The following is a 25,141-nucleotide window of genomic DNA, read 5'->3' as shown; positions in this document are numbered from 1 at the left end:
GGACCCTTTTTTTATTTTCTTCTCAGTGCTCATTATATGCTGATATTACTTGTTTACATATTGATTTATGTGTCTGGGCCCCATCTGCCCTGCTGGAATAAAAGCCCCATGAGCGCAGGAACCTTCCCTGTCTTATTATTAGTGGATCCCCAGCATGAGCATGACCATCCTGGATACTGAGTAGGTTCTCAATAAATATTTGATCACTATTATTTGTTGAAGTCTTCAACACAGGTCTTGGCACATAGTAAGTGCTTAGTAAAGGTTAACTATCACTATCACCACCACCACCATCTTCATCATCACCATCATCACTGCTGTCACTGGCACAATCCTAAACCTAAAACCCCAGGGGTCAGATTGGGCTCCACTCACACACACAATAAATATTTATTTTAAAGAGGAAAAAACTGTCTGCCAAGAAAGCCTAAGACCTAGACCTGGAGTGTGTCTTCTTTTCAAACATCACAGTGTGGAAAAGGTAGCATAAAGACTGTGAGACCTCAGGGGGCCATGGAGCTGCAGAGAACAAGGTAAAATAATCCCTGTGCAGTGTGGCGGTTTCTGATTCTCGTGTCCTGTCTTCATTTGGTTTCTCCTCCTCTGTCCCATCATCCCCACCCCCACCTGCACCCACTCTGCCCTTGCAAACTGGTGGGGTTTCCTTCTCCACAGGGCCAACACCACCTCCACTTAGGATCCCCGCTGTTCTTTGCTGTCTCCAAGTTTTTTTCTGCAGGAAAAGTATGTGGTCAGAGGAGAGTTATTTGCTACCTAGAGCTCCCTCTGCTGATACACGGGGTGGATGGTTGGCTAGAAAGCCTGCAGTTTGAGAAGCACAGCTGGGTGTCTAGCAGGGCATGTCGTCTACCTATGCCTGTGGTCTGATCAAAAGCTGTTTCGTTTTCTTAGGTGGAGTTGGAGGACCGGGTACACTGATGCATGTCTAGGGCCTCATGTCTTTCAGGGGTGTCTGGGGGCCTTCAGCATCCTGCCTCCTCTGACCTCCTTGTGCCCAGAAAACCTGGAGCTGGAAAGCGCTTGTCAGAGAGAACCAGGATTCCTAGCGACAGGACGATGTTCTGTGCATAAATCTCCCGCTGACACGAAGAAACAGGTGACCCATGTTTATTATTTCTGTTTGATACAGAAGTGAAACCTGGGGGAGGTTTTTAATTTTTTAAGAGCAAAGTCAGGGTCAATTTGTAGAGTGTGGGTAAAAACAGGTTCTAGTAAACCAAAAAGAAACAGACACATGATTAAGATATTTTTAAAAACCCACATATTTGACTGAATTTGACTCATGGAGTTTATTGAAATTCAGGAGAAGGCACACCATGCTCTAGCTCTGTTAGGACTACTTGAGGGAAAGGGAGAGCAGGTTGTTTACAGACCAGCCCCCCAACGTGTCCAGGCTAACAGTCCTTCAGCTCTGCCACTGGCCAGTGGCAACATTTCATCTGAGATCTATAACACTCTACATCCAATGCCCTGATCCCCTGCTGCCCCTCACCCCCAGCAGCCTTAGGATGTAGGTAGTATTATTTGTCTTCACCTTTTACAGATTGGAATATCGACGTTTGGTTATGTTAGCAACTTGCTTAAAATCATACAACTAAAAAGTTGCTGAGACAATAGTGTGGTGAAGGCCTGGTATGGGGGGGGGGTGTGCAGGGGAAAAAAGGGACATCTGTAATACTTTCAACAATAAAGATAAATTAAAACATAAGAAAAAAGCTGCTGAGATGCTGATGGAGTCTGAGAACTTGTAAGCACCATACTGTGATCCACCAGCTGGTGTTCATTCCACACCCAAAGTTTGCTCAGTGCCCTGAATTTTGCAAAGGGCCAGAGAGAGCAGAGATTAATTGAGAAGATGTCCTTGCCCTTGGAGCCTTCTATCAAAATAAAGGACTAGATTTAGTGCTGCTTCCTCTAGGCAGCCTTCCCTGATTACCCTTTTTCCCTTCACTATCTCTGGACACTCATCACTGACACTGCCCTACTGTTCTTAAGGAAACAGATAACATCTAACATTTATTGAGCACTTACTATGTGCCAGTCTCAACAGAAAAAAAAAGCTTTACATGGCTTACTCATTTAATCCTTTTAAGAAATCCTCATATGATTATTCCTGTTATAATCCCCCATTTTACAGATGATGAGGAAACTGAGGCATAGAGAAGTGTCTCAACAGACACTGAGAGTCTCAGTTAAGGGCAGAATCGGAGATCTGTCTGACAGCTCCTTAGGGGTGAAGACGCCCTTTGCCCTGACTTCCCTCATAACCCCTGGCTTAGCCCTGGGCACACCCGGAGCTTAACCCGACCTGCTGGCTGATTTATTCTCCCTGCCCTTGAAAGTGATGATGAAACAGGATTTAGGAGTGGGGCTGGGGAGCGGAGCCCACAAACCAGTTGCAACTTCCTTAGAGCTCTGGCTCTCAGTTAACGCGAGAGTAGGAACCGTATTTAAAAAGAAAAATTCCTTAGGGAATCTTCTTCATATCTATATTTCACTCGCCCAGCGTGATGCCTGGTGCATAATAGGGTCCAATACATCTGTGTTGAATGACTGAATAAGCTTTAAAAATTCTAAAGAAACTTGCTGCTGTTGCTAAGGCTGCTGCCGCCAGTCTCAGGCAGTACTTCGGCTCTGTCTTCTACATCAGACTCCATAACGATGCTTGAGGAGCTGTCTGTCCGTCTCGGGGCAGAAAATGGTCTCAATGACCCTAGCTAGGAGCTTGCCTTCCCGCTCTTCTAACTCAGGTGATTTTTACCCTCACATAAGCTGTTTATGGCATTCATAACCTGCCAGGAGCTTTTAAACCTTTCTCCCGTGTTTTTTTATGAGTTGAAATAAACAAACAACTCTCTCTCTCCAGGGACTTGGAGGCCTGGATCCTTAACCTTACTTCTTCAGTCGGTGGCCCCGAGGGAGCTGAACCAGAGCGTGGGCCCCAAAGGACTGTGGTTAACCTGTCACATGCAGGAAGTAGATAACATCGTTGCTGCTTAGAGAAAAACTTGCAGCCCAGACCTTGAGGCAAAGATGGGCCTGACGGGGTGGGGGTAGTGCCAAGAGTCTCCAGCGTCTGCTGGGATTGGAAAACTCTGTTTAGATACAGAAGAAGAGTTCTCGGGATATGACATGATGATCTCGGGGGCCATCTCATCCAACCCCTCATTCGGCATTAAAGGACCTGTAGTTCTCGGAAGGGAGTGACTTGCCCAAGGTTGTGTAGCACCACGGTGGCTGGAATAGATAATGGTGGCTCCCTCCCCTGGACCTGTTCCCTTCTTCCCCTAAGATCCTGATCCCTACAGAACATCCAGGTGGTTGCAGGGGGAGCTGGCTTCTCCCCAGGGCCAGAGGCGATGTATGGGACCTTGGCCAGGCTGACCAGTACATTCAATCTCGTGCTTGGTTTAGGGGTGATCTATGCCCTAAGCTGGTTCATCAGAGGGAATCTCTGGGCTCCGAGGGGAATGCTGGGAAATGGGAAATACGGCCCCTCCTTCTCCTGAGCTAGAAATGAAAGAAGGGTACAAGTAGCCTCCGCAAGTGATGCCAGGCTGACGGGAAGAGGGCACCTCAGGACGAAGCAGACCCCAGGAGAGGCAGAGAGGAGACAGAAAGGAAAGGAACCCCAGGCCATGGTTCTGAGTCGCTGGACCAAGCCGCGCTTTCTTGGTAGTCACTCCCGCCTGCCCTCATGAACCCACAGCACATCAGGCACATCTCTAAAGGGACACCCACCTCGCTGTGTTTTAATGACTGGCATCTTACGTCTGGCTCCCCCTCTAGACCCCAGCCTCGGGGAGGGGGGCACTTACCCTCACTCGCTGGCGGATGCCTGCACCTGGCCCAGTGTCTGGCACAGTTTGATGTCCATGGACCTTCCCTGAGTAGATAAAACGATTCCCCTGCCCTGCCTCCTCTGATGGACCCGCTTTCTTCTCCCACTACCTGCTTTTCACAAATTAGGATGAGACTTAAAAGCACAGCGGACAAGATGCAAAACATTCACCTCGAGACCCCAATTCACAAACTGGGGATCTGACCTGCTATTTGTGTTCTTATAGTGTTAAGTTCTGTCCCTCCATCCCCCCCCCCCCAACTCACTCTATCTTCCTCCTGTGTTCAGGGCTGTTGTGTCGAAAGCCTTGGACGAGGACGAGGGAGGGAAAGATGGGAAAGACTGAGTCAGAGGAGACTGAGGATGAAACTTGAGTCCTTTGGGATCCTCAGTCTAAACCCTCATTGACAGGAGGGAAGCTCAGGCCCAGGGAGGAGTTCTCCTGGCTCAAGGTCACCAGAACAGTCCAGCCCGAATGGAAAAGAACTCCACTTTGTATGGCAAGACCCGTTCCCCCACAGCTGAGCCCTGCCCCGCCTGGAAGGCAGGCTGCAGGATGCTTGGGGGAGAAGGCTCGGTGCAAGGCTCAGGGGCCAGACTCTGGGGCTTTAGCCTGTGAAGGTTGAGAAACTCCACGGTGTCTCCCCTTCCCCACTAAAGCGCTTGCTTGACAACGGAGTTTGGAGTCTCCTGGCTCGTGCGTCCTTCCGGACCAAAGAAGTGACTCAGTGAAGCACTGAGAACATCTTTGGCCCTAGGGGGTGGGTGTGATTCAGGAGTCACTCAGAGGCTCATTCACAGCCTCCTCCCTGCCCCTTCCAGCCAGGGATCCGAGGGTCCTCTGCCTGAGACACTTACGTGGAACGCAGACTCCTGGACGGGCGCTCACGTCTCCACCTGCGAGGCAGTCTCCGTGCGCGGAGAAGATCCCCGACCGCCAACTCCGGGGCGGGGGCCTGCCCCACTCAGCCGCCCGGGCTCGCCTCCCACGCGGAAAGCGGGAGCTCAGGACCCCCAGACCTTCCGCACCCGCCCTCCCCGGCTCTGAGCGGGCGCGCCCCGCCCCGGAGCTCCCACTGCCGTTCACGCCCGCCCCTTCCCCTGCCCCGCGCTCACTCCCGGCGGGAGTGGGGGTCCGTCCCCTCTCGTTGCCCCCACCCCTTCCTCTCCCTCCTCCTTTCTCCTCGCTCGCTCCGCCCCAGGCCCCGCCCCTCCCACCGGGGCCCGCGTCCCCCGAGCCCATTCCGCGCCGCCCGCCCCCTCCCCTCCGGGCGAGGGGCGTGGGGAGGGGAAGCCCCGCGGGCGCGGCCCCCGTCCCCGCGCGCCGCCCCCCGAGCGCGCGCGCCGGCGCCCCGCTCCGCGGCCTCCGGCTCCCCGCCTCCCCGCCTTCCCCTCCTCCTGGTGACGTCCGGGTCCCTGCCCGTCTGAAAACTCGCGCCGCGGCGGTGGAGGCGGCGGCGGCGGCGGAGCAGCGGCGGCGGCGGCTGGGGAGCAGCGGCGAGCCGAGGCGGCGGCGGCGGCGGCCCGAGCGCGAGCCCAAGCGGCGGCCGGCGGCCGCGAGAGCCACGGGGAGCGCGGGGGCGGCCCGGAGCACCGGGGTCCCCGCGCCCCGCTCGCCCGCCGCGCTCCGAAGATGGTGGCGGCGCCGTGCGCCCGGAGGCTGGCCCGGCGCTCGCACTCGGCGCTGCTCGCGGCGCTCACCGTGCTGCTGCTGCAGACGCTGGTCGTGTGGAATTTCAGCAGCCTCGACTCCGGGGCCGGCGAGCGTCTGGGGGGCGCAGCGGCCGGCGGCGCCGAGCAGCCGCCCCCGGCCCCGGCCCCGCGCCGCGAGCGCCGGGACCTGCCCGCCGAGCCTGCAGCAGCCCGAGGAGGCGGCGGCGGCCGCGGAGGACGGGGGCCCCCGGCGCGGGCACGGGGAGGCGGCGCCGGAGAGCCCCGGGCGCAGCAGCTGGCCGGTCGGGGGGCGCTGCCCCCGCGGGCGCTGGTAAGATGCCCCTTCTCCTTGCGTCCGGGAGGAAGGGAGGCAGCCCTGGCCCCACGCCCCCCAGCCCTTGAGCCCTGGGCATCAGGCTGGGACTCCCCAAGCCTGCTGGCTCCACATCCCTGTTCCCTGGAAGGAGGGGTGGGGTCCCTGACAAGGTTTGGGGCTGGGGGCTGCCCCATCCGGAGTCTAAGGACTGCCCCCTTGGGGTCTGGGGAAGTTATCTCCAGAGGAGGCGCTTTGGGGGTTACAGGAGCTGGCTGGGTGCCGGCTCCTCGTCACTCTTTCTGGACGCTCCGACTTGCTCTATGCATGTGGGTGTTGGTGCCTCCAACCCTGTCTGAGTGAGTGGATGGTGCCCGGGCTCTTCAGCCGCTGCTCACGGGTGGTTCTCGCAGCATCTCCGGGTTTTACCCGAGCTGGGTGCAGACGAGTCGGTGCCCGCTTGCTGCCTCGTTTCCTTGCCCCGGCCTGAGAGGGGGTCTGGGATCAGTGTCCCAAGTCCCCCAGCCATTTCCCTGAATCAAGACTCAGTGTTGGGTGCCTGATCTTACTTTGGGTCTTACTCCCATCTCTGGGTGTCTGACTCCTGTCCTGTCTTTACCTTCTCGGTCTCTAACCTTGCCCTCTCCTTGTGCCCTCTCTGACTTTCGTCACCCTGCTCTCCAGTGTCAGGGCATGGCCCCTTCTCCTAGATGGTGTCACCGGCTCTCCATCGCGTGTGTAGCTGATTCCAGTTACCATCTAGCTGTGTCCCACCACGCCATCGTGACGGGCTGCTATGGGTTTTCTGTGCTCTTTTGGATGTGAACAGTCTGGACTCTGAAACTGTTCCTTCCTCAGTCTTCAGGGGCCGCCTGGGTGTCTTCCTACTGTCCCCAACTCCTCCAGGGGTATCTTTCATACCTTCTTTGGGCTGCCTTGCTAAGCCCACTGAATTCGGAGCTCACAGCACCTGAGGTTAGAGTCCCCAACTCTGGCCCAGGGTCTTAGTGCCAGTGGGTGTGAGTGTCTGTGTTAAGGCATCACGAGAGCTGTGTGTCTGTCTTTTATCTTCATCATGCTGCTTGCTTATGGGGAATCTCCTAGCTCTCGGGGGACATTAGACAACAGGGGGTAGTGTCAGGATCCCTAGGCACTGAGCACAGGTCTCTGTCGTTTGTGACTTCGGTGGCCCTCACTGAAGGCTGCCGTCAGACACAGCGTGATGCTTGTTGATCTGCTAAACTTTGAGTCAAGGCGACCCTCTTTGCCAGAGTGCAGCTCTTTGTGCCGCTGAGCTGATGATGCGATGGCATGTCACGTTGATGGTGACTAGCTTGTGTGGGTAGCAGGGAGCCGTCTCCCTCATCTTGGGGACAGGAGAGTGGATTGAGACTCCTGATGGAGGATCAGAACATTCCCCATGCTCTGCAGCCTCTTATTTATAGCAAAGGGTACTCTCACACTCTGCCTTTGAACTCAAGAAGTGGATAGTGATGTGTTTGGGCAGAAATGCAATTAGAAGTTCTTTCTGGATTCAGAGCCCTGCTGGGAGGCGGGGGGGAGGGGTTCAGGATATGCACCGCTGGCCTCATGTGGGAACACGTAGCATGGGCATGGAGCTGACTATGTCCTTTGCATCTGGGGTTCAGACCGGCCTCCGGAGGTGCCTTTTGGTGCAAATACCACCTGTTGAAACTAGCAGAGGGGAGGAAAGAGGCCTCACTGGCAAGTTTCTTCCAGGATCCCTGTGTGTGCTCAGCTCAGTGTCCTGTTCTCTCACCTCTCAGCTCGGTCACAGAGAGGTGTGCATTACGGAAGGTAGGTGGGAGCGTGCCATTTTTTCTTTTTTATTCCTTTTGGAATGCCAGTGTCAGCAGCAGAGTTCCTTTGCTTTTCTGAAACTCTGCTTTTATCTGCAAGTTCAGCTGTCTCCCATCTCTATCTCCCAGCCTCTCAATTTCTTCACCTTCCGATACAGACATATATGTATTTTTTTCTTTTTTTCTGCCCTCTCCCTTCTTCATGGTTGTCTACCATACTGTTGTTCACTGTTTTGTCTCCTGGATTTTATTTTATCTGCTCGTCTGTCTCCTTTCCTTTCCCTCCTCTCTCCCCTGCCATGTACCCTTATGCCCAGCTGGATCCTGAAGACACAGTGCAGACTTGCCAGGTGGGGCCAGGGATCTGTCCTCCTCTGGCTGTGTGTCGTTGTGTTTGTCCCCCCCCCCCCCCCCCCCCCAGCCCCTGCCCTTCCATGAAGCTCAAGGAGACCAGAAGGGGGCAGGCTGTTCCCAAAGTCTGGTATCGCCTGAGCTTGAGTTGCAGGTTAGGAAAGGACCAGACTGTTTCTCTAGCCACTGAGGCCCTTGCAACATGCTGTTTGTTTGCAGCCCCTGCTGGGGCTGCTGGCATGGTGCTTTGGAGCTGAAATCAGGAGAGGGACATTTAAAAACAATTCCCTGTGATTTTCCAGATGGCTCTTGTAAAGAGCTGGTGAGGCACACGCTTGGGAGATGGTGCTTAATCTCTGCTCTGTTGAGGTCTTGGGGGTGGGATGGGCACTTGTGCTTCTTACGTGCACACGGAGTCTGTGGCCCTGGTGGTGGTGATCAGTATGTCCCAAAGAGTGTGAGGCAGGCACTGAGCATGGAGCATTTTCTAAACCAGACGTTGCTGCTTCCTTGTGCCCACCAGCCAGAGCTTCTGCACTTGTACCTTTTATGTTGGAGTAGCTGCTCCCCCATCGAAGGACCTGATTATATTTTTGGTGCATTTTTAAAAGCCAAGAGGAAACATCCAGTTTCTCCAGCAGAGTCAGAGAGCAAGAGAATGGTGGCAAGATTGGTATATCCCTGCCTGGCTGGAGTGGCTCAGTGGTTGGGCGTCGAACCATGAACCAAGAGGTCACTGGTTCTATTCCCGGTCAGGGCACATGCCCGGGTTGCAGGCTCGACCTCCAGTTGGGGGCGTGCAGGAGGCAGCTGATCAAAGTTTCTCTCTCATCAATGTTTCTGTCTCTCTTCCCCTCTTAGTTAAAAGAAACATATTTAAAAAAATTTTTTTAAAAAGATGGATATATCCCTAAAAGACTTGCAAACTTACCTTTTCCTCTCAGCCTCTTTCAAAGCTCTTAAATATTAGAATTATTGGCTGGATTGTAGCTGAGTTTTGTGGCTGTGACACTGAATTTTTTTCATTGGGCCTCCGGTAAGCTGTGGCTTTTACTGTCATTTTAGAATTTAAGAAACAGATGGGCTCACTCATATAGGGAGGGGACACTGGGGAGAGTGTCAAAAAGATCACTACAGGTTCTGAATAGATTTGGAGAAAATGAAGGAGAATTGCGTGTGTTAATGTAAGGAATGTTTTTTTTCCCTTTGCCTCCAGTGAACCTCTTGAAGTCTTCACTTTTATTGCTTGTGCCCTTAGATAAACTGTTACTAGTTTTATTTAAGAAACCTAATTTTTATCACCCTTGCGCGTGTGGTGTGCACGCACACACACACTTAAAGTAAAATGGTTTCTGTATTGTCTGACCCCTTGGAAATGTTGATTTTTCGGCAGAAATTCCTCATACTTCACATTACTCAGATAACTCAGGATGTGTTCAGACACTGGCAGTGACTTTGAAAAATTGGTTCACTGTATGCAGAGCGCCTCTGGTTCTAATAGCCTCAGAGGCACAGCTTTCCTTTCTATCCAAATGTTTTGAGACCGCAGAAAACAGAGGGTATTTTATTGATGGTGTTTTTTTCACACTCTCAATGGAGTTTTATTTTGCTTGAGCAATGCATTACACTTTGTATACAGAAATATGCATCATCAAACAATATTTATCTTGCTGCAAATGTTGCCATCTGCTTAATCACATACTGAAAAATGTTAAATAAAATAAGTAAAAGGAGAAATGATTATACACATAGGTATATATATGTTTTGTATAGATATACAGTATGTGTGTGTTTGTATATTATAAATATATATGTATAGTGGGGCAAAAGTAGGTTTGCGATTGCAAAACACAGAGTCTATCCTTGTATTATTATTTTTTAATTATTATTTTCCATGGAAACAACTGCAAATCTACTTTTGCCTCACCTTGTATATACTTTCCTTTCAGTCTCTTTACACTTTAGACATTCTCTCTAGTTTGACAATTCTTTTTTAAAAAATCTTCCAGAAGGTTGAATGACAAAATGTTTATTACTATTTTGCAGATAGGAAGCCAAGGCACAAGTTTCTGTTTGCTGGGGATTGTCCAACTTTGATACATGGCCTTAATAGAAAAGGAAATTTGGTGTATTGAGCTAGAGCAGATACCTAACACAGTTGTGTGTGCACACGCACGCGTGCACCTGTGTGTTTCCAGAAAACAAAATATCCTTAAGAAAATCTCGTAGTAAGGGTCTGCCCTCCCACCCAGAGCTGTGTGTGGTCAGTGGGGTTATAAATCTAGGTGCAGAAGGACTAACATGCACAGTGCCTTCATAGCTGACTGCATGGCATGAGAACTGCCCCCTCTCTGTCTTTTGGTTAATATTGCCCTAAGACTTGTCACGTATGATAGCTCTCCTTTGTATATCCCCATTTTTATTAACCCTGGTCCCCATCTATCAGAAACAAAAAGAAAATACTTTGGGGAAAATAAAAGAGATATAAATTACAAACTCAATCCCAGCAAAACCCAAGTTTAAAGGGAAGTGGTGTGGGAACAGGAGAGAAAGTCGCAGGAAATGTGTTCCAAGCCTTAGCACAAATGAAAGATATCTCCGTTTTAAGTATCGTTGGGTCTAACATTCCGGGGTGCAAGTCCAAGCTCTGCTCTTTGCCATCTCCATGATTTTTTTAAAAATATGTTTTTATTGATATTAGAGAGAGGAAGGGAGAGAGAGAGAGAAAAACATCAATGATGAGAGAGTCATTGATCAGTTGCCTCCTGCTGGGGATCCAGCTGCAACCTGGGCATGTGCTCTGACCAAGAATCGAACTTTGACCTCCCGGTTCATAGGTCAGTGCTCAGCCACTGAGCCACGCTGGCTGGTTGCCATCTCCATGATGTTGGGTGAGTCATTGTAACTTGGTGCCTCTGGAAATCAGGGTTATCTCATAGGGTTTCGTGAGGATGAAATGTAACAAAACTTGTGAACTGATTTGCACCTGGCACATAATAAATGCTCAAATGTGAGTTGTTTTCTTTGAAAAAGAAACTCTTGGTATGTTTGAAAATAAGCACTTTTTTTTTTTTCGCAATAAGCATCCATTTTACTATGCCAAGTAGAGTTTGAGAGAAATCCAAGGCAGTAGAAAGCATCCGTCTTCTGTGTGTGTCATCCTTGGAGCAGGACGGAATGTGGTAGGGGGAGGACTGCTAACATCTATTGAGTGCCAGCTGTATGCCAGGCATGCTTTAGGTATTTTGCGTACATTGTGCTCACTCCCCAAAAAAATTCAAGATGGAAGAAAGTGTTACCCACTCATACAAAATTGAAACGAAGGGCACTTGGCTAGAAATTGCTGGTCTTATGATGTCGGTTGTGTGGCAGGAATAATGAAGGCTTTGCAGATATTATCTCACTCAGTGACTCTTCCCAAGTCTGTGGGTTATAGCTGTTGTTGTTCCCATTTCACAGATGAAGAAACTGAGGCTCAGAAAGTGGTAGCAACTTGCTCACTAAGTGTACAATGCTGGGGAGGAACAGGACTGGGCTCCAAACCCAAGTTTGCCTCCATTCCAGTTGATGGACAGATTTCTGAGCTCCATTTCTGTGCAGTTCTTTGAAAAATCCTAAATGCAGCCAACTAATTCCTGAAATCTTCATATCACTTTTCTCACTTCTTATTGCAGGTTCCTAAAAATGTGCCAACCCTAGAAAAAGGGCAGAAATGCAGTTTTCACTGAATCAGACCCTTAAGTAACGAGACAAGTAGAAGGGTAATAATAACAATAATAATAACAATAGTATGCCTATATAGCAGCTGTAATGTGCCCGCCACTGTTTTAAGCCCTTTGTATGTATGAACTCGGTTATTCTTGTAAGGCATGTACATACTATTGTAGTTTCAATAACCAACAGTCATGGTGCTAAATGCAACCAGACCCTGTTCTTGGTATCTGAAAAATACTCATTTAAATTTCATGCTACAGTGAGGAAACTGAGGTATAGGGAACTTAAGCAGCTTTCCCAAGGTCCACAATGATAAATGGCAGAGCTGGGATTTGAACCTAGGCGATCTGTGCTCTTAATCACTCTACAACCTCCCTTTTAAAAGCATCTTGCAAAGGTCCACAACCTTGGAATCATAGAACTGATTTAAGGAGGCACGTAAGTAGTTGATTTGGGCACAATGCCCAGCACCAAGGTCAGCCCCAGTGATCCTGGGAGAAGAGCATATCCTGCTATAGTCAAACACACAGAGCGCGTCCTAGGGAGTAACTGAACTTGAACTGCCAAGTTGGCTGGTGGAAAGTGTTTTGAATTCAGCTCTCTCCTGCCAGGGGAGGAGGGGGAAGAGGGTACTATGCAGAGATCCTTGGCCGGTGGAAACAGCCTTTCATTCATCTCCACAGGCTTCCTGCTGCTCCACTCACCTGGTTAAATGGTTCTGTGGTTCTCTCAGGCAGAGCCCAGGACTTGCCCCCAAGAGACGGGGTGCAGCAGGGAGGCATCTCCAAGAACACGCAGTCCAGTTGTCTTGTGGGCACTTCCTTCCGCCTGCAACAGAAACCACCCGTTTGCCCGCAGATACTCATCAGGTTGTGCCCCTCTGATCCCTGTGGTTAGAGTTGCCCCTCCCCTATTGGAAGCCAGAGACATTACCAAGGTGTCAGGGACAGGGGCAGGGTGTGTGTGCCACCTTAACCCCTTCAACACTGTAGTGGGCAGGGAGACCAGCACCCAAACACCCAGCCAAATGGGGAAGAATGTCCCCTAAGGGCATTCTTGAGTCGTTTTTGGGGAAGCTCCCCACTTTAGGACCCTCTGAAGGCAACAGAATGGCTTTGTTTGTTCTGTCTCAGGTCTGATTTGACCCAGCCAGATGACTGCTAGCTTATCTGGACATCTAATCCAAGCTAATGGTCTCCTCCCTGGAAATCCTTTGCTGTAATCCTTGGCCTCCAGGCACATTTTTTAAGCTCTAGGGAGTCAAATTTATGGGGCGGAGAGACTGAGGCAAAGGTCCCCCACCCGGGCACAGCCACTATAACTGTGATACTGATGAGGAGAAAAAAGGGAATTTCTCTTTATTGAACGTTTACCTTGCACTAGACACTGGAAGTACTGGAAAGACATGATTTTATTGAATCCTTACAACATCCTGCAAATTAAGGGCTATTAGTCTCACCTCTGTTTTACTGATTATAAATAAAAATTAAGGCAATAAGTTGGATGAAGGTTAAGACTAGGAATTCAAGGTTGGTGGTGACTCCAAAGCCTGCATTCTTATTCTCAATTTAGAATCAGTAAGCCCTTTATCCCATGCACTTCCCTCCTTCACTTCCCCCATATCTTTTCATGCATCCACACATGCATCCACCTGTCCATGCATCCACGCATGCATCCATCCATTCATGCATCTGTCCATGCATACACTCGTCCTCCACTCCAACAGTTAGAGCATGCCCAGGCACTGGAACTGCTTTTGTGTACAGGGAGATGTGATCTCTGCTCTCCGGGAGGACCAGTCCAGCAGGGGAGAGCTAAGGCCACTGCTAATAAATGGCCTATCAACAGAGAGGTTTCTCTCAAGTCCTATCCCAGTTCACTGCCGATCTTCTTTCCCTGTGGTGGCCTCGTGGACACAAGAGGAAGGTGTCCTCTGGACAGGTGGGGGCCAGGAATAGTGTGATTTAAGGGCCTGGAAGCCCTCGAGTCTCCCATCACCCCAAAACTGGTGGACATGAGGCCTTGTCTGCTGCCTTCATGGAGTTCACCCTCTTCTTTTAGGAGAGTAAGAAGCCCAGAGAGGAGCAGTGGGCTGCCCAAGGTCTTCAGGGGAACAGGTGGTCAGATGCTGATGTTTAGTTTGGAGAACAGAACTCTGACATCAGAGCTTCACAGCCCGGCTTTACCATTCATATCACGTGACCTGGACATATCACCTCACCTCTCGGGGGCTGAGTTTCTTCATCTGCCATGCAAGGACCATGAGGGTACTTACCAGGAAGGGCCTGTGACGGGGCACAGGCCGGGTTCATGGTCAGCATCCTGTCTTCTTTCCTGGTGCAGCCTCACCATGACAGACGTTTGCAAGAGGGGCACTCAGATTCATGGCTCACAGGTAGCTTGTGTTTGGCCTGCATAGTCTACTAAAATAGAAAGGCGCCGAAATGTAGGGATTAAGACAATGTGAATTTTTGAAATGCCTTTAAAAAGTCACAAAATCCGGCAGCACTGGGCCTACATTTTTTTCTTCTCCACTGAGCAAGCTGAGGATGAGCTTTCCTGAGACCCCTCAGGTTTCCGAGAGCCCCACAAGATCTCCTCTTTCACCTGTGATGCCTGACTGGCCCCTCTAGGCTGTTGAGTTTGTAACCTGTTTGGAAGAGCTTGGTGTTCACTGTGTCAAGCTAAAAATAAGTATCTGTGGTCACCTTTCAGTTACCCTGTGTGGTTTAGTCACAGCACTTACTTACCTGGCCTGCCCTTGCCTTCCCAAGGGCATCCTTTGCTGTTGGCTTATACACAGAATATGCAAATTCATATAGGCCACTGTGGAGGCAACGTCTGCAACAAAAATGAAATCAATTCTGCAATCAAATTCTACAATTTGGTAAACTGGTTTCTCCTTTTTTGGGGTGAGTGTAAGATGCTATTGCGAATCATCCACCTTCCCCTTTCTGTGCACCCCACAACCTTTCCCCCCAGTAACAGCGGTTGGGACATTGAGAGTGGTCACAGAGATGGCAGGGCCGGTGGAAAGATGTAACATTCTGGAACACCTTGGGCGGACGCTGACTCTGCCAGGGTGCAACTGGCATGCCCATCAGATGAGTGAATAGGCTCACTGACCTCACAGGCTTGTGAGGATGGCATTCAGTAAACAGATGAGAAAGCACTTTGAGGCTCAGAAACCTGTGTGGATGCCAGACAGGGTCTGTCTCAGAGTAGAAGCAAGTGAGAGGTTCGTACCAGTTGGCAGGGCCCCCCTCACATTGCCTTGTGATCCCGGGCGACAAAGAGCAAGTGAATGAGGAAAGTCCACCTGAGGCTTCCCACCCACTCATCCATTCATTCACCAGAGAGTGGATGAGGGCCTCCTGTGGGCCGGACCCTGTGGGGACTGAGACTAGCTGTGCCCATGCCCTCCTGCAGTGATGGTCAGGGAGCAGGATGACCCCCAAACAAAAACAAACGAACATTTTAAAAAGTTAGATTGTCACAAGCATAGTAACAGAAACAGTTGGGGTACTGAAAGTAAGAGGCCACATGTGAGGATTTATTGTGAATCGGGTGGATTAACTTTATTTATTTTTGGTGAGGACTTATTTTGGATGAATATCTTTTGCCAGAGGCGCCCCACACTGACCCCAGGAGTCCTAAGTGTGGCGCTTGCACCAGTTCTGACATAGCCATGATTGAAGGCGCTGCGTGGGCAAACTGTCATTATTAGAGCAGCTTTTAATAAAGAGTTTCTATTCCTATCTGCATGAAATTTATTCATTTCTTAAAGTTTGCATATTTTTAATGACTTCTAAAACCAAAATAGACTGTACATACAAAAGTGCCCATTATTCTGACTGTACAGCTCAATGAGTTTTTGGGAACCGAACCCGCCCAAGTAACCCACACCCAGACCGAGACACAGGGCACCTACAGCGTCCCACCGCACCCATCCCCTGCTTCTTGGGTGATCGTTTCTTTAAGACTTGTAATGGCCATATATTTCTTTGAATGTGTATGAGGGAAAATACATAAATATAACCAGACAGTCAAATGACAACATTAGGTCTCCTGCTGCCTACCATGCGAGTAAATTGGCATTTAAGTAAAAGAAGTCAGTTAATGTAATGAAGACATAAATTATAGTCCCAAAGCTTGATTCTAATCTTACTCGTGACTCAACCTGGATGGTGAATGACTGTCAAGGAGGTCATAGAATGACTAAGATTTGGTCAATGGTGGCTTAACCATTTTATTTATTTTATTTTTATTTATTTATTTATTTTCTTTATTGACTTTTAGAGAGAGAGGAAGGGAGAGAGAGAGAGAGAGAAACATCAGTGTGAGAGTGAAACTTTGATTGGTTGCCTCCTGTATGTGCCCTGATCAGGGATTGAACCTGCAACCTAGGTTTGTGCCTTGACCGGGAATTGAACCCGGAACTTTTTGGTGCGCCAGATGATGCTCCAACCAGCTGAACTGTGGGGCCAGGGCATGGCTTAAACATCTTAAAGACACCCTGCTCCTGGGAAACACTGTAAAATATGATTGTCTAACCACTATGCTGTACATCTGAAACTAATACAAAGTAATATTAGTTGTGAACCGTAATGGAGAAAAAATTTTAAAATAAAAACAGTAGAAAAAATGAGACACCCCGCTCCTCTGGGAAACAGCGATGCTGTTTTATTCTGAAGTATAACTGGAAAGGTTTTAAGGTAGACATTGGGAGGAACTGTGCTCTGGGTCCGCTTGAGGGGCACTTGCAGTCGGGGGCCCTCTCTGATGCCCTTGGTTGCTGTCGGTGCTGCTCCCACAGTGATGGGGCTCCCCAGGCCCGTCTTCTGGACTTAGGTTTGGACCCTAAATGTGCATCTCTTCATTCGTTTCATGTTGACTCTTTGTACTGGGGTCGCCCATGTGTCGAACATGGAATTATCTGTGATGAATAGGTCCCCAAATGGGCCCGAAGTTACTACGTTAACTTAACCCTGAGCCAAGACTCTCCCCTTTTCAGAACCAGGATAACAGAACTGCGGCACAACTCGAACAGCAATTTGAAAGGGCGGCGGAGACAACTAATCATTTTATAACGAGCAAGGGGAGAGGCAATACAGAGCCCAAGGACGAAGCGATAATTCCACCAAGTCTCAGTGCTCAACCAGACTCACATTAACAAAATAAACAAATGTACTTGATGATGGGGAGCTGATGTATCCATTATTTAAGGGTAGTATTAAAACCAGATTGGATGGATCAAGTAATACAGTGGCTACCCCATTAAGCCGCCTTTCTTCGGGGGCGTGGAGGAGTTACTCATTCTTTGCTTTCCTTGTGAAACGGGGCGTCATTAGGTAGAAATGTGCTGGGTAAACCTTTTTTTCCTTTCCTGACGAGTGGCTGTTTTCTGTTTACTTTTTAATGCAGGACCATGCTTTGCAGGTGTCCTCTTTGAAATACAAGCCTATTCATGGTCTCTCTTCCTCTCCTTTCTCCCCAGCTCAGATGGGGCGGCTGTTATAAAAGACACTAACAGGGAACCCCATTCGCTTGTCATCAGGCATCACAGGAGATCAGTCCTGATGGGAAATGCCCTTGTGGCCTGCTTTTTCTCCCAGTCCTGTTGGATAATAGTTGTCCAGTTGTTACCTCTGATTCTCCTTGTTTAGAAGATGCGGTGATGACAGAGGACAGGGTGGGATGATGTCAGGGAGGGTGTTAGGAGCAAACCTGGGAGGTGCACAGGTGGATTATTAACTCTTTTTAGGTGAGAGGGTGACTACTGTTTTGGTGGTTTTTTAGGGGGAAAAAATGTCACGGGGAGCAAATGAACACTGTTGGAGTGAGCACGTGGTATAAACCCATAACATAAGTGGAAACTAGAAGGTTCTGACCAAGTGAACCCGGGTTGCATGGTTCGGGTGTGGACTACAGATGGGATGTTGGCAGTATAGAGTCCCCCTCCCCCCCCTTCTCCCTCCTCCCCCTTTCCCTCCCCCCTCGTGGTTGTCTTCATTGTCACTGTCCTTGTTGTTCTTGTTCTTCTTTTTCTTTTTTAATTAAAAAAAAAAATCTAAGTTACTGGCCAACATTTTAAAATCAGTGATTTCAAATAAAAACCTGACTTGGATTTCCTGTGAAAAATTTTGAAATTCTGGCCTTAATTGCCATAGAGGTAATAATTTGAGGGAGGGGAGAAGACTCCTCTGCAAGGGACTCTGCGTTCCCGTTTGCCACGGGGCCCGCCAGTTACTTCGCTTATTGTGTTACCTGCATCACCGATGCCAGGATTTGAGTTTCCAACTGCGAATAATGATAATAGTAACAAGCAGTAAATGCTATTGCCTGTTAAATGCTCGCCGTGTGCCAGGCACTGTGCTTAGCATCTATGGATTATCTCACTTAACCATAGCAACAGTCTTCTGATATTATTCCCATTCACAGGTGAGGAAAGCGGCACAGAGAGAGTAAGGGCTTGCCCCAAGTCACAGAGCCCTAGGCTTGGAATCGAAACTCAGTCAGGTGGCCAGGGAGCCTGTGTGTCAGACACCGTGAGTGTGCTGCACAGAAAGTTTTAACAAAGTGATCCATTTAGGACTTCTCAGAGTGGCTCTGTGAAAGGGTTGTCATTATTTGCCCGTTGCCTGGATGCAACCACTGAGACCCAGCAGTGATGTAAAACTATGATGCAAAATGCAGAATATGACTCACTGCCTCTAAAGAGAGGACAGGCATAGAAGTGACCGTGGGCTTGGGCACTGGTGCAGCTGGCCGACTGGCTGTGGTAGAAGGACCCTCACCGAGGCTCCCACCATCCTTACCCCCCAAGCGGGGCAAGGGCCGCGGTGTCTACCCTCCATCTATAGCTTTGCAGCGGCGAGGTAGCATCTACGGGGTAATATTTTGATAAGTTGCTGATTTGTATTAAAATAATAATTACAGCGATAATTACAAGCATGGGTTTCACTGAGACTCAGCTGCTGACTGTGAGAGAAAATAATTAAATGCATATTCTCTCGGAATGGAATTGGAAGCCGGGCTTGGCTCTTCTCCTGTCTGTGGGTCCAGCACAGGTTTTGCTGCAGGTTGAAGGTCACGTGTGTTGCCAGATGCTGTTTATGTTAACAGTACTGATGGCAGATTTCCATGCGGGGAGGAGCTGGCAGTGGGCGAACACCATCCTTTCCCACAAACGCCGAGGAAAACAGCCTGACCACAATCTGTTGGTAGCATCACCCCCTAAACCGTGAAGTGCACCTCACCCTAGAAGCAAATGCAGTAACAACTAGAGGAAATGTGATTTAAATCTGCCCTTAATTAGTAAATATTCTTAAATACTCTAGTGTTGGCTGATACCTGGCCACAGGGAAGGATTCATTTAATTTGATGGCTGTGGTTCTCTTTACACTGCTGTTTTTGAAGCTGATTGAATGGTCCCGCCTTGATTTTAACAACATGCTAAATTTCACTCGATGTAGAACAGACTGGAACAAATCATTAACGTACAGCCAATCAATCATTAATGTACAGCTGGTTACTCGAGCGGCCTTTGCCCTGCACAGAGCACAGAGCATTGCAGCTCCTTGCTCCCCCCTCAGGTTCCTTCTCATTCCCGCTTCCTGTTGCCACCTCTCCAAGGGTAGGTAACCCCTATCAAGACTTCTGACCCAGAAGTTACTTTTTGTCTCTATTTAGAAATGGCATCCTGCAGTAGGTACTCCTTTGTGCCTGGCTTGTTTTGCCTAGTATTATTGGAGATTAAATTATGGAGATTATATCATGCTTTGGCAAACTAGAGCCCTCCTGCCAAATTTGGCCCCCTGTCTGTTTTCTTGTGGCTTATGAGCTAAGAATGGAGTTTACATTTTTCAGTAAATTGTTGGGAAATAAATAAAAATAATTATATTTCCTGATGTGAAAAGTATATGAAATTTAAATTTCAGTGTGCATAAATAAAGCTTTATTGGAACTTGGCCATGTCCATTTGTTAACATTGGGGCCGTGGCTGCTTTTACCGTATGGTTGCAGAGTTGAGTACTCTCAACAAAGACCATGACGTTTACTATCCGAGCCTTTTCAAAAAAAGTTTGCTGACCCTGTATCTGTATTGTTTCATGTGCTTGTAATTGTTTATTTACATTGCTATATAATATTTCATTGTGGAATATACCACAATTTACATATCCATTCCACTTATAGGAATTTGGAAGGTTTTCACTTTGGCACCTTTACAAAGGTCACTGCCGTGAACGTTCTCGTTCATGTCTTTTGGTAAACAAATATTTGGGAAACATTACTGCTGGGTATATACCTAGGAGAGGAATTGTGTTAACCACTGTTTGTTTTTAATATGTTTCTATTGATTTTTAGAGAGAGAGGAAGGGAGAGGGATAGAAAGAAAGATCATTGAGAGAGCAACATCATCGACCTGCTGCCTCCTGCATCCCCTACTGGCGACCAAGCCCACAACCCCTGCATGTGCACTGACTGAGAATCTAACCCGTAACCTCTTGGTTTCTGGGTTGACGCTCAACCACTAAGCCACACCGGCTGGGCACCACTATTGTTCTTTAATGGATTGCTTTGACAAGTGTATTTAATTGGGAAGTTTTACTTTTCCTACTAGAGAGTAAAGCTTAGGGATACTTTTCATGTGTTGAAACTCTGGACCAAGGCTTACTTTCAAAAAAAGTAATTCATCCTGCAAAATAGAGGGTCAGTAGAACCACAGTTCATTAACGGATTGCTGCTCACCCATCTCAGTGCCTTCAGGGATATTGGGAACATGCCTGATGTTAAGTGCTTTTGGAGATGGCGCCATCATTTAATTCCTCCTACTGAAGCCATATCGTCCAAAGGACTCTTGATCTTTATGCGGCAAAACGGGTCTGGCGGAATTAGGAGAGTTTTTTCGATGTCACTTTCTGCTTTGACTGACTTCTGTTTATCTCTAGCTGCTCCGGTTTTCTTGCTGGGAAGCAGATGAATTCAGCTCTCCGTCCCAATAAGATCTGTAGCCCACAGTAGCATGTGTCATTTAACATTGAAACACTGTGCTGAAATATCCCTTCGGGGACTGCATACGTTGTTCGTGCCGCAGCCTTGGGGCTCAGAGATTCCCCGGAGGAGTTGCCTGCGTGGGCGTTGTCAGTATTGTCTAATAGCACCCGCCCTGCATCCGTGCCTGCGCCTGGTCCTTTCCCACTTGCTGTCCCACTTTTGCAGGCTCAGGCACCGACAGGGTTTTGGGGAGAATGTCAGGATTCCCCAGGATCCACCCATCTTTCAGGCTTGCTTGGTGCACTGGCTGGAAAATGACTTAATATTTTTTCTGGGGCTTGTCAGAGTCCTGTCAGCTTCCTTCTTCTAGCCAGCCCACTTCAGCAGGGGTAAAGTCCTGCTTGTTTTCATCTAGCCTTCTGCGTGTGCCTTGTGCAATTTATAAATGTAAGGAATGTCACAAGGGAAGACTTTCAGCTGCTATTTTAGTATTTTTTTTGAAAGACAATTGGATTCAGTGGTGAAGGGGTTAGTGGAAGTGAAGCCCCAGTCTCAGCTAAAATTAATGTTCTGTCAGACTCAATCTCTGGCAGCCTCTGTTTTAGTCTTTAAAAGGGGTGCAGAGCTGCAGTGCCATTATGGGTATGATTCTTGGGTGACGAATTCTGATCAGAGAAACTTAATCTTTAAATTCTGGTAGTTTTGCCCCTCTTCCCCACCTCCCCATCCCACCCCAGGCTTAATAGTTTGTGTACTTTCTTTGTTTGGATATTTACTTCTGAAAAGATTTTTTTTTTTTTGGTAAGCATTCTGAAATTCTTTACAAAAGTGTGTGTGTGTGTTTATTTTAGAAGATGGCCTTTTCTTTTTAAAGATGTAGATGTCCTGAGATGCCCTAATTAAAATTGATGATTAGTCTCAAAAGAAACCTAATAGATTTCAAAAGTAGAAATCTTCCAGGTCTCATTCATAAAACAATAAGATATATTAAAAAATCAGTCTCTAAAAGGCAATCACTTTGAAAATTTAAACAACAAAAAAAACTTATCTAAAACTTACAGAAGAAACCAAACTTGGAATTTCAGATTATAGGGTGATCCATGAAAATGAAATACCTCATATCAAAACCCATGGATGAAGCCAAAACTGTGCCCCAAAGGAAAATTAATAGCCTATTATAAGAGCACTTTAGCTTTTGACAGGAAACACAACAGATTAGAATGATTAAGATAAGAGTGTCAGTTTTATTTATTTTTTTAATATTGAGAATAAACTGCAAGAAAGTAGGAAAGGGGCATCAATAAAAATAAAAGCAGAAATTCGTGGAACAGTTCACAAATACCGTATCACTGCCCAGTGAGATCCACTAATGACTCAACCGTACAAAATGTTGATCTAGTTCCTCCTAGGTTAGAGTCTCTGAACAGGCTGGGCGGCCCTAACTCCAGTTGGTTGCTTAGTGCTTGTTGTCGCTACTGAGTAAAGGAAGCAGTGGGTAGCAGGAGGAGTCCCTGCAGTTTCACGTTATTTGGTGGGGTGCATTAGGAGAAGTTATTTTCTAGCCTGCCCACATCAAGGCAGAGCAAACCTTATATACTTTTTTTCTACTGACCAACTTCCTCTTCTTTCCTTTAAGAATAATAAGGCTGGCAGGACATTTTGTTATTTTGTAGAATACACTGACTCTCCTTCAGATTCCCAGGGATCTTTACGTCCAGGTTTGACATGCCTTCCTAGGTCTTGTAAAGACAGCGCTCTCCTTGTCCTGGAGCTACCTGTTGGGGTTGGGAGGGGACTGCAGCGTAGACCCCGGGACTGTGGGCAGAGGGCTTCTATCTTGCTAAGCACCGGGTTACTCTGTGACAGAAACAGGAAACCAGTCTTGTTGTTTGGGCATCAACTTTGATGTACTCCCAGCGACATTCATTGGTAGTCTTCCGTGTATCTTGTGCTGAAAGTTTTACGTGAGCATGTGGCTGTGTAGACTTACCCAGGGCATTCACAATACTTATTCATTCAACAAATATTACCGAGGGGCTACTGTGTGCCAGGCACTGTGCTAGGAACAGTGAACCAAACAGGGTCCCTCCCTGCCCACTTGTAGCTCCTGTCCTGGTAGAGGGGACAGTGAGTGATGGAGGGGGAGGGGTCATCATCAAGGCAGGCTTTTCCAAGGAAGTGACGTTTAAGATGAAATAAATAGAAGGTGGTCAGGCATGGATTGGAGGAAGGGGGGGACAGAGTGTGACGTTCCTGAGCAAGGGCGTAAATGTCAGCTGGGGAGAGAGCAGGCAGGGCCCGCAGGGGCTTCTGCGCCACTGAAAAGCATTCTCTTGTGTAAGGTTTTCTGCAGCCCTGTCAGTGGATTCTTCATCCCCTTTTCCTAAAATCTAAACTCATTGACTGGTTTAGACATGACATGATTTGGAGGTGAGACTCAAACGAATGAGAAGTTCACTGTTGGTTGTTCTCTCTCCAGTAGTCTTTTCAGAGCTGCTCTGCCTTTATTGCCAGCCTGTCTCCAACAGAAAACACTCCTGTCTTGGCAGGGCCCTTTCACATCCCAACCCACTCAGAATGATGTCCCCAACTCAGAGCTTTGTTCTCTTCTTTCATCTCCGTATCAAGACCCACCTGCCATGTGTGCTGTTCTAAAGGCCCTGCATTTGATGTGGGTGGCGTCCTGTACCAACCCCAGCCTGATAGCATCACCCCAGAGAAATGGCAGAGAGGGGACTGCTGGCCCTGGGCCTGGAGGCCACCTCTGTCTATGGTGGTGGCTGTGCTATGGGATGGCTTATACTTTCAAAGCAGGGGGAAGAGATCTGAATTTTCAGGAGTTGGGACACCAGTCCTTGTTTAGCATGTCACTTGGTGTGGCTTTGGGCAGCCGCTCATGGCTTCTGTCTCCCCACCTTTAAAATGGACTAAGGGATTACTAGGTCCCGTGTGCTCTGCAATTGTAAGTCTTTTATGGTTTCCTGTGCCCTAGTTGCACATGTCTTTCCTCCTTCCGGCTGTGACCTGCACCCAGCAGAGGGAGTAGCTAGGATCCTTACCCACCGCCTCCGTGCGAACAGGCGGCTGTTCTGGTGTGGCCAAGTGCAGAAAAGGGCCTTATCACCACCCCTGCCAACCCTCCTTCCTTTCATCTGATGATAAACTCCAGTTTCTTAAGAGCTAATGGGCATTCCCCATCGGCATCATGGCTGGTCTCTGGCCCACTTACCTTGTCTGGGGACCCCCAGTGCTGGAAGAGTAAATGACACATAGGAGTTGCTCAGTACATGTTTTCGATTCCTTCAGGAATTGCCTGAAAGATCAGATGAAGAAATGCTCAAAGAGCAAGACTGTGGACCCCCACTTCAAAGTGACATTGTAAGATCCAAAGGCCAAAGATTTTTCTAGAACTTAGGATCAGGTGTTGTTGTGTAGTTTCTTGTCAGCTTCCAGCCGTACTGACAGCACCTTCAGGTTCACTTTGTGTTCTCGTTGCCTGATGCAGAGGCCTGTGAATGAGGACTTTGGTGATGACATATAATAATCATAATTAAATAACAGTGAACAGTAACAGCTACCATTTATTAAGCACTTAGCCTGCGCCAAACATTTTATGTTTAATGCTTCCAAACCCTGTGATAGATGCATTGTTAAAGTCACTATTTTGTGGGTAGAGGAAGTGGGGCACAGAGAGGGGAAGTGATTCTTCCAAAGTTGCACAGCTGGTAAGGGGCATTCTAACCCAGTCTGGCTGGCGTGGAGCCCACACTCTTAACCAACATGTTACCTCATGCTGAGTCCTCTTGATGTGATTGAGAATTGGAGGGGACCCTGTCCCAGCTGCTGCCTGTCTGGGAGGCCTCTGCGGCAGGTGTTTGTCGACTTCTGGCCTCTTTGGGGTCTCCCACTCTCCATGCCCACCGAAGAGGTAAGTGAGAGGCTGGCTGGCTGCAGACTTGGCCCACCCTTCATGGCCACCCTCAGCCAGCCCGACGCAGATGCAGGAGGAGAGCACAGAGGGGACGCACGAACTTGGCCTCACCCGAAGGTGACGTGCTCCCCAGGTTTAGTGGAACTGTTCCGTGTGTGTGTGTGTGTGTGTGTGTGTGTGTGTGTGAGAGAGCGAGTGAGCGAGCGAGCGAGCAGGGACATGGATGACATTTTTATGCCACTCCCCTCTCGCTTCCCAGATGTCCCCGTTTGTCTCAGTTTGAGGACGCAGTACAGTGGAATAGGTTAGCACGTGGACTCTAAGGCTGGGCTGCCTGAGTTCAGATCCTGCCTCTGCCACCAGCTGTGTGAGTTTGGCAACTTGGGCAGACTTTCTGAGCCTCAGTTTCTTCATCTATAAAACAGGGAGGATAATAGTATCTACTTCAGAGGGTTGTTGGGAGGAATGAGTTGATCTGTGTAGTTCATTTAGAATAGTGC

At 48.6% G+C, this 25,141-nt stretch overlaps 1 protein-coding gene across 1 annotated transcript in view; it reads left to right on the top strand.

The window, feature by feature from the left end:
* The first annotated feature begins 5,495 nt into the window (after window positions 1-5,495).
* Window positions 5,496-25,141, top strand: part of XYLT1 (xylosyltransferase 1) — a 292,343-nt gene continuing 272,697 nt past the window's right edge. Inside the window, exon 1 of the mRNA XM_087815639.1 lies at window positions 5,496-5,846. Coding sequence (XP_087671765.1) covers window positions 5,496-5,846 — 351 coding nt within the window. The remainder of the gene's footprint in view (window positions 5,847-25,141) is intronic.

This window comes from Miniopterus natalensis, chromosome 3 (assembly GCF_054644295.1).
Source record: "Miniopterus natalensis isolate mMinNat1 chromosome 3, mMinNat1.hap1, whole genome shotgun sequence".
In the NCBI taxonomy this organism is placed as follows: Eukaryota; Metazoa; Chordata; class Mammalia; order Chiroptera; family Miniopteridae; genus Miniopterus; species Miniopterus natalensis.
The sequence above is the reverse complement of the archived record's forward strand: the minus strand, read 5'-3'. Positions and strand labels throughout refer to the sequence as shown.